Genomic DNA, 16,348 nt, shown 5'->3' on the forward strand with positions numbered 1-16,348 from the left:
CTAGGACCCATTAACTGTAGCACATTACCTATATTTTTTAACCTGTGACACTGGTGTCTGAGTTCTTAGGTAACTGTTAGAAGCAATACTTTTATTTCTGTATATCCATCCTTACCTGGTGATCATCAGACAAATTAAGTCCATGAATTTTATGTCTTGTCATTTTTTTCCCTTTTTTATGTTTACAGCCTCCCCTTCAAATCTGCATTCATCATTGAGTTGAAAATAAAAAGTCCACGATATTTCCTTAAAAGCTGTACTGTTTAAAGGCTAATAGGTAACTCCTTCCTGTTAATTCTCTTGACTGCGAAGGTTGTAAAATAAGATGGATTAGACAATACTAAAGTAACGAGAAAGCATTAAACATTCCTGTCAAGCTAGACTGAAATCAAATATTTATGTACCACTAAATCACTTTCTGATTATAAAGCTGCTGCCAAGTAGATTCGAATGCTAAAGGACCTGATGCTAAACGAATTGAAATTTTACTGCATTATTTATTTGGGCTAGTTAAACCTGTCCACTAGCCATAAAAAATAAAATCTAATAGTGCAGTTGTGTTAAAGCAGTTGATGTTAATGGAATTACTTTGCTATTTTTATGCCATCTTATTGCACAGCTTTTTGAATTAATAAAATTGCCACTTTATATCAGATCAGCCTCCATTTGGCTTAGTATGTCATCTTTGATAATGGCCAGGACCAACACTCATATGGATGCGAGAGAACCTATAAGCAGGGCATTAATGAACACAGCATGCCCAAGGGATGTTTCTTCTGTGCTTCTTTGACTAGAATTTTACTTATAGCCTGAGGCTGGAGAGCTTATATGCATCCCAAATACTTTGTAATGTGTGAATTTAATGAAGTTGTGAATGCTAATATCCACTGGAAAAGCACATTCTTTTTGACCAGACTCTGCTCCTGAAATCTTAATATTTTAACAAACTCAGTGTGGGTTGCTAGAAACACCAGCTTTAAAATTGCTGTCTTTCCTTTTTATTGAATGCTCTATTAATTTCATGTTATGGGGGAAGATAAATCTAAGCAGCAGTAAAACTTCTCTGTAATAATTCTGTTATAGTCTCCTAGCAGGTTCCTCTTATTCGTGTGCTAATTAAACAAAGTAGTCTCACTGGCAGGGAGGGTTTTGAAATTAGTAGATTCACTGGGGACTACACAGGTAATGAAAACAGTTCTATGCTGAAACTGCTAACAAGAGTGCTAATTAGTGCCAGTTATGGCAATGGGTTTATGGTATGGATAGACTTCTACCATGACTGGGTCTGAATACAAATTTTTTTCCCATTTGGCTGTCATAGTGTAAGAGAGGAGAGATGACACCTGGCAGCCAGCTCTCCTCAGATTCACTTACCTCAGAGGAATAGAGATGAGGAGATTCTGTTCCAGCGCCAGATTCGAAAGCTGTGCACACTGCTGAAGAGCTCCTGCCTCAAACATGCTAACAGCATTGTTGTCAAGAAACAAGTGCTTGAGGTCTTGTAGTCCTTGGAAGTCCTGTGCTGTCACCCTTTGAATCAGGTTACTGCTGCAGTCGAGTTTCTGTAGTCTGCCAGGCAGCCTGACTGGCATAGTGTGGAGCTGGTTCTTAGAGAGCTCCAGTGTTGTTAAGTTAGGAAGAAGCTGGACACCATCTATTGATGTTAGCTGATTTTCTGACAGGAAGAACTCATACAGGTTTTCTAGGTGTTTCATGTCTCGAAGTCTTATTGTTTTAAGTTGGTTTTTCTCTAATTTTAGTGACAGCAGGGATTTAGGTAGGTCAAGAGGCACTTTTGTCAGAAAGTTGCCACTTAAACTGAGAAACTGTAGATTCTGGAAAGATGCAAAGAAGTTGGTTGGGAATGAGTTCAGTTTATTATCAGACATGCTCAGATACTTCAACCTAGGAAGCTTAAGTGGTGCAGGCACAGATTCCATGTTGTTGCCGTCTAGAATCAGACTTTGTAAATTGAAAAGGGAAGAAAATGCACTTGAAGGCAGGGTTGCAATCAAGTTGTTTCGAATATCGAGCACTCTTAGTTTCAGCAAACCTTCAAAATCAGATGCATGCAGAATGTTGATGGAGTTATCAGCAAGTTTTAAAATTTCAAGGCCAGGTGGAAGGAAGGTGGGTATGTGTTTTAGCTGATTTTTGTAGAGTTCCAGGGACTTCAAGGTGCTCAGAGCTTTGAAAGTATCGTTTTCTATTGATTCTGTGCCACTGCATGATAGGACCAGCTCTTCAAGGGCTGACATTCTCCTGAAGTCAGTAATCTTAAAGAGAAATAAAAAAGTCATGTGATAGTACACCATCTATTTATGGATCTCCTCACCGGGTACTTCTTCTGGGTGCTTTGACAATTGCTAGTATATATTGAGAAACTATATATTTAGAATGAGAAACTAAGAGAAATGGTAGTGATAGAGATCTTACTTAAAGTACTTGCAGTTTGCCAGTATTTACTTACGTTTCTAGAATTTTGTTAAGTTCATATTGTGTCTGGTTTTGAACAAACACAATGTTTGAATAAGGAATATTCCTTTTACTTCTTCCTGGTGGATAGTCTCTATAAAATGGAGATCTAATATCACCATTAAATGGAGATCTAATATCACAATCTTTGCAGAAAATAGATGGTTGTTAATGTTCGCTGTGCTCAACAGAGCTTGCTGGAGCAGTTTTGAGTTCATTGTACAGCCATTTCCATATATCAGCAGTACTGTCATCGCAGCGTGTATTCCCCAGAGGAAGTACACATGGATATCATCACCTCTCCCTACTATAAAGTTTTTACAGGAAACTAAAACCTGACGTATGTATTTCTTCTCTCCCCTCACCATCTCTCCTTTACTTTAAAGTAAAAACCTCACATATTATTAAGATGACCAAACCAAAAGTGTCAGATCAGCTTGGTCTGAAAATCACCTCAGTGGAACAGATTGCTTTTACACAAGCTTAGATTTTTGTTAGTTGGCAATAAACAGATGCTTTGCAGTAGGAAATGGAATTTAGATGTTGACTGTAACTGTAATATACAGAGGCATACTAATTGCTTCATTATTTTTCTGCTTTGCTGGATCCTGCCTGTTACCAAAGCTTGCCATCTTGTGTCTCAAGTTAAGAAGCAAACTTAAGTGAATCTAGCAGTTTCCTCCAAGCCAAGGGGAAGCATGCAATAAGGTTGAATCCGGGAGTTCTCCGAGCACACCAGTTGCTTAGACAGTAGTTTTCTAAAACTATCCAGAGATGCTGCCCATTGGCCTAGATGCTTGATTTTTAAAAAATCATTTATATGGGAATTGCAGAAAGCTCAGAGCAAGATAAGCAGGTGTTCTGCATGGGAGAGGTGGGAAGGAGTATCTTCATCCATTTGCCCTTCCCATGTCCAATAAACATCTCACCACAGGTTTCATGAGTACCACATCAGTAAGAGATATTAAACTAACACTATAGTCCTATGTCCCCCAGAGACAGGTAGCTACCACCACATTTTACTTTCATTGAGAGAAGCTATAAAACATGCTCTACAGCATAACCCCTTGGCCCAGTCAGGAATGTACATGGAAAGCAGTACAGTTCCTTTTGCAGTACAGATACTGGGTAGTAATTTTGTTCTATGAGCCTGATTAATACATTTGGCTATTAAACTTGTGTATGTGAAATCAGCTTATAAAGATGACTCTTAAAACATGACTTCCAGCTTCATTTATTGAACTCTTGGATGTTTTGGGGTTCTATCTCTTTACCTTAGCTACAAACTCTGCATTTTAACTTCTGTTAAAATTCGCGCCCACACAGCTGTGAAAGAAGAGTCAGATTTCATTTTGCTTTGGTATCCTTAGTCGTCACTACTTTCTGATTATATTTATTCTGTCTTGTCATTTCTGAGCATTGCAAGATTTGATGCAGCTAGCAAGAAAGTATAGATATGGAACTTCTATTGGTGCAGGTTTCTTCATCAATTACATTTAAGTTCAATGAGAAAATATACCTCCTGAAAAAACAAAAAAACAAAAAACACCCCCCCAAAAAAAAAAAACCCTTACGTTCTCAACATTAAGTAATGAAGTTGTCCATTTTCTATTTTTACTATAAATGCAGTTTTGTAATATATGTATTTTTCTGTATAGTAATTACAGAATTGTGTGTCCGGTTTTGGTCATTAGGAGGCTAATCTTGCAAAGCTTTATCATGGGAAGTCCCATAGGAATGAACTGCATTGCTCACAAGCAGAAAAACATACTCATATTTGAGAAAACAGTCTTAAGGAAATTGAAACAAATGTGAACCTTCATAAGTTCGACATGTTTTCTGTTACAAGTTCAAAAGCAGTATTTCCTGCTTTTCCTCAGCTGATTGCTGTGTCTCTAAAAGGCTTAATTTTCACTTTATGAAGTGACAAAGAGCTACGTAAGAGTCAATTTACAGACATCCATTCTTTAATGATGTTAGACTTCTTAATGTGGATTATTATAATCTGTGTTCCACCTATTTGGTATGCATTGCTAGGCTTTGCAGTTGATACCTGAATATTTGTCCATGCTGTTACAAACCACAGTCTTCCTAATATAAATCAAGACATACTTGAAAGCCTACCAGCTCTCTTTTTGCCACGAAGTGATATTTGCTTCTGTAACTGGACTGTCTGTAAAGTGACACTAATATAGTTTTACATTTTAAAAAGTAGATCTAATGAAAATGGATCTAAGATACTGTTATTTTGATAGAAACATTTTAATAATTTTGACACTTTAATGACTTGTTTTTGTGAACTGGGCTTTGTTATAAGCAGTTTCTTAAACCAGTTCCCTGTTGTGGAGGCCAGATAAACTATTTCCTTTTAGCATGTAAACACCCACATATTAAAATAGTTAGAAATAACCTAAACCTTAAAGTGAGAGTAAACATGTTACAGTTGGTCTTCAAATTAAAGAGAAGGCAGACATTACTGAATAAAGATGCTAAAAATAATAAAAAGTTTTGTTATTATGAAGTCTGTTTATAACAAACTCCAGTTGGTAAAAATACCAAAAGCAAAAATTCCAGCCAGTGTTTTCAATGATGATCAACTTTGTCAGAACAAATACAAGGTCCACTTTTTGTTTTGTTTTTCTTCGAAACATACAGTATTTAGCATGCAAGCACATCTTCTTTTCTTTTTCATTTCTTCACAATTTTAATAATAAGCAATGCAAATTAATGCCCAAAAGTAGTTGGTACTCAGTTTAAAACACTATTTGTTTATTCTTCTGAGGCAGTTAATTGCCAAACCATAGTATATGTGAATGCTTACATACAACAGTGTCTTGGAGGTCAGCTGTGGCAAGTCAGGCTTCCATCCAGCTTCTTTTTGAAAATGTTATTTTCTCTAAGATTAAGTAAGTAAAGGAGTTTAAAAAAGAGGCAAACAAAACCCCCACAACAACAACAACAAAACTCCCTATGGAGCTCTTCTAGTGCTTCCAGACATGCACTTTGCAAGCAAAAACCAAACCCTGTTTCTGCAAGTACTATGATATCTGCCAGTGGAATTGCTTAGCTGTGTAAAATTAAGCATATGCATTTATGATGTCAAGATCTCAGAAGCATAATTTGTTGCATGGAAAGAAAAGTGAAAAATATATTCAGAGACCCAGTCTCATCTTAAGAAAACAATCTGCGTAACTACAGGCATGAAAGGACTTATTTTTTCCAATGCTAAGTCAGTAGTATAAGTAAGGTATACTGATTGCTCAGTTGAATTAATATATAAAGTGAAAAACCCTTAGAAGGTTTCACGCATCGTTTGTTCTGAACAGTCATTTATTCCACTGCTCTATTCACTTATGTCCAACATTTAAATGCTTTATAACACCTGCGTTTTGCTGTCGTCAGAACCTAAGGCCACTTTACTACTAAATGAGGAGTAGCTGACAGGTATGGGCAACTAGCCTAAGAAAGGAAAAATGGCTCATCTGTCTTATCTTGGAAAGAAAATAATGATTTTTTTTGCACAGAAAATGTATTTCCTAATAAAAAATTCATTTGACAGATCTTTTGTTTAACTAGAGCACATCAATATAGCTAAATCACACCAATGAACTTCGACATAGTGGGTATGGGAGCTAAACCAAGAAAACCAGAGATACTAGTAGCAGCTAAAAAAAAAGTAAACTCTTTTCAGAATTAAATTGTAAAATTACTGACCGCTTTTCAGTGGGCAACAGGTATCCCACATGTTGATCAAAGTTGCCTTCTAGCCTATTTCATTCAATCCTGAGAGCAAAATCAAAGTTGCATTAGAGCAGTCAATGTTATATTCTTTGTAAGAGGACAAGCATACTTGAAAGAAAATGTATCTCATTTCTTATTACTTGTAGTATATTGATACCCAGCAAGCACATATAATACAGGGGGTTGTATTTCTCTTTTGTCTATCAGTAGAAGTTGAATTTATTAAATGAAAATATTTCAGGGTAGGAAACAGAAAAGCTGTTCCAGAGCACAGTGCAAAATAAGTATAAACTGATCATGCCTTTAATAATGCAATCCAGTTATGCCTCAAGAAACCAAGCACAAACATTTTTAACAACACAAATAGCTGGCAGCTTCAGTTATAACCTGCTATTGTTTATATGGGTTGTTAGATAGGCCTAGCATTACTTTTAGAAGCATCTCACATTCTGCCTTAGACTCTAACTTCCTCTGCCATTTCTAATAGCAGTTGTACCTGACACTTGCAACTGCAGAGGGGAAAAAGAACTTCATTTATTAGGGAAATGATTCTAGTACATAAAATCTTTCCATTTACTGTGAAAAAGTATTATATTGTATCAAAAGTTGCAAAAGCTTTTAACAAGTTAAACAATTTCTCTGGAACTAAGTGGTTATTTGACCATATAAAAACTAGTCAACATTTGGCTCCTAGTTGTAAATTACTAATTTTTGAGTTGTATACAAAATATCATTGTGGCAGTGTGAAGTGGTGCTCGGAGACTGCAGGATAATGAAAACCCTGTAGGAATATATTTACATATCCTTAAAAAAGTAAGTAAAAATAAAACCAGATTTGGCAGCATTTCATGAGTTTTTAGAATGTGGAATAAGATTCTCTCTTCACTTGAAAGCTACCACCATGTGGGAAGCACAGCTTTCGGTTACAGTGCACTACAGAAAGTATTTTTGCTGGATTTTTTCCTACCTGGAGTTGTTTAATTTTGCTGTGGCTGATGTAGAGTCTCCTGGTGCTAAAAGGAATCTCTCTGGGGATCTCCGTAGTTCTGTAGCATTGCACTGACTGGGCAGGGTCACAACTGCATCTTCTTGGGCAAGTGGTACTTAGACCACTGTGAAAAGAAAAGACAATGACTAAAAGGTAAAATAAATACATCTTCCAAAACAGAAGCTCTGAAATTGTCTCGGCAACATACAGCTTGAATTAAGCACCAAAGTCCTTTTATACCATGAAATCTGATAAAAGGATATTATGACTGTGTGTTTTATCCCAGTGAAAAAACAGCAAAAACAATACCGTAATTTGACTGGGTTAAAATGTTGGCAGGCATTACAAAGAGTGAGAAACTTAAACAGTGATAAGGTGCCTTTACATTTGTAGGTATGCGAAATTAGTGTTATTTATTACCTGACATCTAATCTGCAAACATCTATATTATCTCCAGTTTCCTAGTTTTGTTAAGTGTGACACCACAGAATTAGTGGAGAAAAGATAAAGAGCTGTTTTATAGTGGGGCTGTAAAAGCTTTGTATATCTTCTGTGACCCAGTATTAGAAACAGTAAAAACACAACTAAAGGCAACACTGAAGCTTTTTCACTCTTCCTTTTGCATTATTCAGACCCCCCAAAAAAAACCCACAAACTCAGGCAGCTGTTATTTTAAAGCTAAAATATTCTACTCACTTTCTGAATATCTATAGTACAGCTGAGTGCTGCTGGTTAGTACATGTTTTTGAAAGACTAGACAAAAATCTAGTTACCTGTGTCTGTGTAATTCCCATAAATCAAAGTTTAATTATTCTTGTATTCAAAAATTACAGATGTGAAATGCTTGAAAGCATTTAGTATAAACCAAGTGGTAGATGATCAATAAGGCCTATTTACCACCTGACAGATGGAAAACATTATGGTTCCCCTCAGAGTTTTCTCTCTACTTGTTAGTGCTTCTCTCACATATCTACTAGCTGTGCCAGCTAGAGATGTAAAGTTTTGAAAGGCTTACAGTTTGGCTTGTGATTATTTTAGGAACTTTCTATGCATAGTTTTTTCCTTTGTACTCAGTGATTTACAACATACAAAGCAGCGTATTTCGTAAATCTCTGTATCTTACCATACTGCTTTGCACTGTTGCCTGCTTCCTTCCATCCTTTCCATCATACCTTCAGTAGTAGCTAATCCTACTCCTTGAATGTAGAACTAAGTGATTATTCCAAGCAGAAGATAATGTTCAGTTGATTTGACAAACAGATAACTGAACTGGGGACAGTCCTTGAGAGGAATGCCTATTGGATACAGCTGGGTTTACACTGGACAATTGCCATATTCCCTCATGGAGATCCTTCTGTCTCCCTAATCCCCTGCACTGTGAGTACAGAACTGCAACCCAGCATCTGCTAAACCAAACGGCAAGAGCAGAAACCTTTTCCTAAAGCAGCCTGTCAAACTGGCACGCTTAACAAGTTATGCAGAAAAATCCTGCCAGACCTATGCCATAGTGATCAAATGAGCAAAAATGAGTGGGTGAGCAGGATTAGCAATGGTGCGTTCAAGCAAATATTTTAATGTATCTTGATCTAGGGTTTGGTAACTGGTTTGTGGGTTTGCTTTTTATTTTTTTCCACTCCTCTTTTTTTTATAGGGGTTTGGAAGGGACCTTAAAGATCATCTAGTTCCAACCCCCCTGCCATGGGCAGGGACACCATCCAGTAGACCAGCTTGCTCAAAAGCCCCGTCCAACCTGGCCTTGAACACTGACAGGGATGGGGCATCCACAGGTTCTCTGGACAACCTGTTCCAGTGCCTCACCACCCTCACAGTGAAGATTTTTTCCCTAATATTTAATCTACATCTTCCCTCTTTCAGTTTAAAACCATTCCCCCTCGTCCAGTCACTACATGCCCTTATAAAAAGTCCCTCTCCAGATTTCTTGTATACTCTGTTTAGGTACTAGAAGGCTGCTATAAGGTCTCCCCTGAGCCTTCTCTTCTCCAGCCTGGAACAGGCTTTGATCTGATCTCCCAGATCCTACTGAGTTGAAATGCTGAAGTAACTAACACAATAATGTTCAGGATCTCATGTAGGAATTTGTGTTCCTCAAAAATTTGTGTTCATCAAAAAGCTTTTGACTTTTTATTCAAGTACGGTCAAAAGAAATGCATATCAAACCCAATGGTTTGCAGTTTAGAGTCTAGAGTACTGCAGAGTCAGTCTGAGAATTCCTTCAAGTAAGACCCTTATACTGCATCCTTCCCCGTTTTAAGTCGCTCAGCTGATGTTAGAATTCACAGCTGTAGTTACAAGGTAAAGCCACAGTACGGTGCTATATTCTTAGCTCGCAGCATTTTTGAGTAATATCCTTGGTCTTTTCAAACGAAGGAAAGGAAACTTTATTGGTTTAATTGTTCATTTATGTGATTCAAACAACAATGATTTAATCAAGAATTATACTATGTATCCATTCATTTCTGATATATGTCTGGGGTTTGTGTTGATTCTAGGAGACCTTATGGCAACAGAACTGACAGAGTCACAGAACTGTATGAGCATAAGTGGAGCGGGGAGATGTGAGCTACGCTTTAAAAAAAAAGGGTGAATAAACATTCCAGAGTCTCCTTGTAGAAGCAGCACTGCTGGCCCATGAGCTGCATAGCTTTTCAGGGGGATGTCAAGAAAGTCAATCACTGGTGGCCATTTCCTGCCAGCAGGTTTTATGCAAACTCTCCACACCTTTCAGTGGGGATTCCTGTGTGGGCCTAATGGAATGATACTCCCCTCCAACACTTGTCAGAAAGAATGAATGATAGCACCAGTAACCTGCCTGCATGAGATGTCTGAGGCAAATTCTACATGGTGTGTGCTTTAACCAAAGGTAAACAGATCAAAACCTGCTAAACCCAAAGTCAGTGTTGGACTTCTTTGTGTTGTTGGTGTTTAATATGGATATTGGTTATAGAGGATCATGGCAAAGTAGTAAAATATATTGGACAGATTTGGATGAAACATAAGCTTGAGTTGATGGAAGTTAGAAGATCTTTCAGGAGTGTTGCTTTCATTTCAGATCTGAAGAAGGGCTCATAAAGGACTAAAGTTTTCGTTGTTTGTTTTGGGCAGGCTTTTTTTTGTTTGTTTTGGTTTTTTTTTTCCTCCTCAGATGTATCAATGTATCAGTATCATTTTGTACAAGCCTTGCCTCACACAAGATTTCAGCATCTACAGTACTGGTGTTTGGGCCTTTTGTTTCTTCACCAAAATCAGGTTTGACAAAAGCAAACGCGTATAAAGACATAACGTTTTAAGCTAAGATTACATTATAAACCCACACAAATGCAAGATTTAAATTGGAAGAATTAATCTGCAAAACTCTAGTTACAGAGTGTTTAGAAACATCTGAGTTAAGACAGCACATAAAACCCGAAGGTGGATCCCTTGTAATGCACATGATGGCAACAGACCACACAAAGGATGATGCAGTCTTATCATGAAAGACATGGAGAAGCTGAGCTCTTGCAGTCAGTGTGTCCCTTGCCTATGGAAAGGAGAAATTGAAGGAAAACACCAGCTCAGGGCCTGCAGAAGGCATGGGTAGGAGCTTGGTCCCTGCGGGATGCCACAAGCACAAGCAATTTGGCAACTAGGAGCTGCTAAGTGATGGCGTATGCTCTGAAGAGTCCTTGGCATATTTAGCTGCCATATGCTATCAAGTGCCTGCCACTGAGTATGTGTGAATTTAATATTATTTTTTTTTCCCCTGGAGGTTTTAAATTTGGATTTGGACCAGTTTTTCATAGGACGACAAATGGCACTTGTCTGCTGCAAAAGTTACCTCCAATCAAGCACTTTTCTCCAGAGTGGGTCAGGCTGCTAAGAGAAACAATCATAACATTGTTTTTAAAAACATGATGCTTCCTTTAATCATTTGTTAAATAATCTGTATCGCTTTATGAAACGTTCTTTAAAGAGCCTCAGAGGGTGACACTGAATCAAGAATGCCAACCTAAATGCATTCTAGGCAATGACACCTAATTGATATAAAGATGATAAATTTATCAAAAGTTATTTTGCATTTTTTCCTATGAAATAAAACTGCAAGTACAGTTTCACAAAACCAGTTGAAGGACTCTCTGAAAATGATGTCTCAATCTTCTTCTTAAGCCAAGAATTTTGTGGAAATATTTTTTACCCTCTTTCATAGTATGTGGAAAATGTGCTTTCTAACTCCAGGCAAGGTCATTTTCATACATGGGAAACAGCTGCTGGATAACTTGGAGCAGATTTTTTTTTCCACACAATAAGATAGGTTTCCTTTTCTTCCTCCATGCTGGCTCATAGATAACCCCTTAGGAATTTCTCACATTTTGCCTGTGTGTAGCACATTTGCATTCCAAAGGAACTAGCAGAGTGAAACCTGTTGAAAGGAGTGAAACTTTGTTAAACAAAAAATCACATATCAAGGAGTTTTTGGCATTGCCAGTGTTATACTAGTGCTGAGGATGCTAACCAAGACCAGATGCATCTGGGGCAGGCACCCCACAAACAACAAATAAGCAGCACCCACACAGAGGTCAGTTTAAATAATTTCATACACATATGTCACTAATGCTGCTGTAACTGGCTTTCAAAGCACTGTTGCTAATGGCATACACTTGATGGAGAACTGTTCTTCATTAAGAAATGAGCCACAGAGAGCACTGCCCATGAAACCACAGATCATGGTATGGTATAATGACAGTTTTCTAGTAATGATATTCCATGTTAGTCCCAAAGGAATGAAGAGGGAGAAATAAAGAGAGCAGATATGATGGCCAAATCCATTCTCAACCTAGAATTTAAATACACAGGTCTATTGTATATGACCATTTATGTAAGATCTGTAATTAACCTATGTGAGACTGTGCCTTGTGCAGTACCATCTAAAAGTGGCAGGGTTGGATCATCCAACCAATACTGGAACCAAGACAATTTCTGTTTCTGAACCACACAAAAGTGGTTCAGGTTAGTAGTTAACAACCATGACCTGCAAGGTCCTTTCAGAGTCCTGTATGAAGCAAGCTAGTTCTGGCCCTTCTATTTCCTGTGTCTTTAGCCTTTAAGCCTTTAAGAACAGCTTAAACTGTAAAAATTGTCTCCTGTTCAAACTGGGAGGCATAGTTTCAACAAGATGAGGAATCTGAAACAGTAGTTCTCTAAACTCTAACATTGTGTGCACTAAAAGAGGTTTACACTCCTTCAAACTATAACAGCTGAACATTTTTGTCATGTTTGATTCATTTAAAAAACAAAACAAAACGAAAATGCAGAATTAAAAGAGTGAAGCATAAGTATATACACAGAAATAAGCATGGGAATAAGATCATAATAAGCACTGTAAAAGAAAAGAAAAGCTAGTCCCAAGAAGTTACTTATGGGTGTCATCTTGTGGCAAAAGAGACCAAGAAGGAGTGAATGTTCCCTCGAAATCATAGTGAGTGAATTGTTTAACCCATGGACTCACTACACAGACTGTAAAATGCAGCCAACTATGGACTTTCTAAGCCTGCAAAGCAGGAATCACCTAAAATGTAGAAAGCTAGAAGTCTGGGGTTTGTTAGCAGAAATTTTCTGTGATGACAACTGATAATGTATGTCCCTTTAAATATCAGTGTGGATGGATAACTTCCTCCGCTCTAAAGTGCCCCAGAAAGGCAGATTCTAATAATCTAGTCTGACTCCTTCTTCAAAACATGAACATCTTGCTTTGTCATCTTGCTTTATCTCCCATGCTTTTACACAGTGAGATATTCTTTGCTTTTGCTCTGTTTCCCCTTTGGTATCCTCACTCGTGACTGTACAAATACCCATGCCATCAAACCACTCAAGATGCTTCAGTGCTAAGCACACAGAAGATGGCCTTGACATGGGCATGCACTGCAGCCTCTCACGCACAGCTGGGCAGCTGCAATTACAAAAGTTTCTGTGTGAGCTGACCCTCATGTGCAAACACACATGTTTATATTGAAAATTCTTTGTGCAGAAGCTAGGCCTAACCAAAAGTTTGTAGAATATCTTACACAACACTTTCCCAGTCTTGGCATGGACACTAAGTACCCAATATACAGCGGCAGAGATGTTGATCAAAGTGGTGTTTATTTTTCTTTATATTTGAGTATTACTTTGCTTTGTTTTGTATGAAAACATGTCCTCCTCATGCTTAAGGTCATTTATTCTTTAAGCACAAAATAAGTTTTCAGGTGATTTATCAGGTGCTCCAGTGATCGGTTAAATTATACAGGTTTAAATTTATGAAGTACTATTTGTATCAAATACACTTAGCAGCGTAACACAGACACCTCATAGCCACTGTAACTTGTCTAAAATAATTGAAATTATGTGCATAAATTATATGTGAAGAAATTAGCTGGTGATTAGCTTGAGCTCTACCACTTAAGGTCAAATGTGCATCAGGAAACTTTCAGTGAAGTCATTTTGACATTAAAAGTATTCAGCGAATTTAAATTCTTCTTGATGTATAACTTGCTTCAAGTATTTGATTGTTAGAAATGCCTCTTGGGTGTAGAAAGGATTCTTACTGCTAGACCAGCTTTAAAAGTTCTTCTATTATTTTGTTGATATTATCAGGGTAGAATATACTACAGTTTACTTTAAATCAATTTAATCTAATTGAAGGCAAAAACTACTAACCTTTCTTAGGTTCAATTCCATAATTACTGCATAGCTTGCTAACAGAACAGAGCTACAGTTGTCTGGGGCCTTTTAGCAGGCATTTCAAGGGTAACTGGAATTGATCATAATCTTCTAAGGGACCTACAAATATAGTTTTGAGATAATTAAATCATTCATGTCTCTAGCCTCATATCAATGATACCTGATTTTAAATTCAACCCCTTTTTTACACAGTGTTTCTGGTGAGGAATATAAATAGTACCTAACGATAACTACATTTACTAAGATAGAGTGTCACAACTGCAAATTTTCTTAACTATAGATAGCTTTTCTTCTCATTTTTCCGTAGTGCAGTATTAGACAGATATTACACTGCAGGTAGGCTTCTACGAGAATTGTATTTGAGAAGCTAATCTTTGAGTGGAATAAACAGAGACAAATCCTTGCTTGGCTTGTGAAATATAAGGACATACAAAACAAAGGCAGCACTGATAAGGGGTGAAAGAATTAAAATTAATGACCGCAAAGATCTGATACCACTGTAAATAGAGACAATTGACGATAGAGCTGGAACAACCCCTAAGCTAAAGGAAAAGGACACTAAAAAAATGAGAATGTGGGATTCTTTAAAAAGAAGCAGTCATAGGTAAATTACATTAAGTGCAAGGTTTTAAGGCCAGTATTTCCAATAGATATGTTACATAGTAAATGTGGGAAACTTCCTTTTCATGGTAAGCAGATACTGTCCAAATGCATGATAGAGATATAAGGGCAGAAAAGTCTAAAGAAAAGTCTAATATTTGACTAAGTGGTAGATTACTGTTCCATGCAAAAAAAAAAAAAAAAAAAAAAAAAAAAAAAAAAAAAAAAAAAAAAAAAAAAAAAAAAAAAAAAATTTTATAAGGATTTTTAAAAAAAAAAAAAAAAAAAAAAAAAAAAAAAAAAAAAAAAAAAAAAAAAAAAAAAAAAAAAAAAAAAAAAAAAAAAGAAGAAAAAGAAAAAAGCAAAGAATGTAAAATAATTCTATAGGTACTTCTCCAGTGTGGTATCTACCGGAATCAAAGCCAAAGCTACCATGAAAACTGATAGTCCTGAAACAATTAATTTTATTGTGCAGCTGAACTAATTTAAATGGTAATAATAGTTTAGCTTTTGATACAGCAAATGCTTTGATTTTCTGTCAGACTGTTGTTTAAAAAAAAGACTGTCAATATGGCTGTGGAGAATGAACATTAGAATGAAGGCCAAGCAAATGCTCTTTTAAGCTAGGCTCACTCAGAAGCACTTGGGTGACTCTAGACACTTTTCTCAGCTATTATTCTGAATATACCAATTTACTGAGCCAGATTTTCTTTTTTTTTCTTTCTGCAGGTATATATAAAAATATTTGTAGCTTTTGTTTCTACAGTGGATGGGCTTAACAGTAAAAGAATCCGCCTTAGGCATGCCCAGTTTGTTACTACCTATCTTCAATTACAGTGCAGACAATTTGAACTGTAAAGGGCAAACGAGCAGGTTTGTAATAACAATCTCTAGGCTTCTTGTCAAGCCTCCGATAGCAGATCCCAGAGGAAATGTGGTATCTACTATTAGTGGTGAAGTCTGCTTTTATCCAGCTCTTCTGAAAGCACAGATTGATGGAAATACAGTTCTTTCCTGCTATGACATAACTCTACACATTCCAGGTGAGCAGTTTAATCACTGAGCTGTAAAGTGGTATCTGTTTCTCTGTGTCCTAATCAATTATTTATGCAGAGTGGAAGAAGGAAAGAAGCTTGCCCCAGGACGCCCTGCAGCGCAAAGGCAGGGCGTGCAGGGGTCCGGGTGAGTTACCCTTTCCTCAGTATCCACTCCTCTGCTGACCAGAGGGCCCTCTGCTTCCCCTCCCTTGTGCTGGCAGGGTAGTTTGTGGCGCCACATCGTAGGCAGGATTAGGGGCCTGATCTGGGTTTAAATGATCCTTTTTTCTCTTTTGAGGCGGAATTACAAGTTTGGTGCACTAAAGCTACGTCGCACGACAGCTCTGTAAGACCTGCTAATGAAGCTCCCACTGAAATCAACATCAGAATCAATCCCAGTATTTCAAAGGAGACGATTTGTAACCAAGGCAAAATGCCTTGGAGAAAGCATCCATGGAGAGATAGCTCATTCCCTGAAACTGATTTCAGTTTCAGAACCATGATGACTAAAAGAAAATAAAAAACAACGCAAATACCTTTTATATGGGTATAACTGCATTCATTCACCAGGGATTCTAGAGGTGTGCTGTGAGGTGAATTGCCGGGCCTACTCTGTGGGCTCATTCCCCGGTGAGGACCCCAGAGAAAACAGCAGTCAGCTCCCCAAGGACAGGGACGTGCCTCAGCGCCAACAGCTATAGCGAGAAATCATAAATGCAACGTAAAAGGAACTTTTCTTGTGGTGGAAGTCATTGCTTGAGCGGCGTCAGGCACCATGGGGCGTTCTGAGCGG

The 16,348-nt window shown here is 37.5% G+C and overlaps 1 protein-coding gene across 1 annotated transcript in view; it reads right to left on the reverse strand.

The window, feature by feature from the left end:
• LOC104411976 (asporin-like) overlaps nt 1-8,371 on the reverse strand; it is a 10,611-nt gene extending 2,240 nt beyond the window's left edge. The window contains exons 1-3 of the mRNA XM_010022547.1: nt 8,328-8,371; nt 7,184-7,328; nt 1,375-2,276 (exon numbers count right to left, since the gene is read on the reverse strand). Coding sequence (XP_010020849.1) covers nt 1,375-2,276; nt 7,184-7,328; nt 8,328-8,371 — 1,091 coding nt within the window. The remainder of the gene's footprint in view (nt 1-1,374; nt 2,277-7,183; nt 7,329-8,327) is intronic.
• Between the last annotated feature and the right edge of the window lie 7,977 nt (nt 8,372-16,348).

Source organism: Nestor notabilis, unplaced genomic scaffold (assembly GCF_000696875.1).
Source record: "Nestor notabilis isolate BGI_N333 unplaced genomic scaffold, ASM69687v1 scaffold20349, whole genome shotgun sequence".
NCBI classification, from domain to species: domain Eukaryota; kingdom Metazoa; phylum Chordata; class Aves; order Psittaciformes; family Psittacidae; genus Nestor; species Nestor notabilis.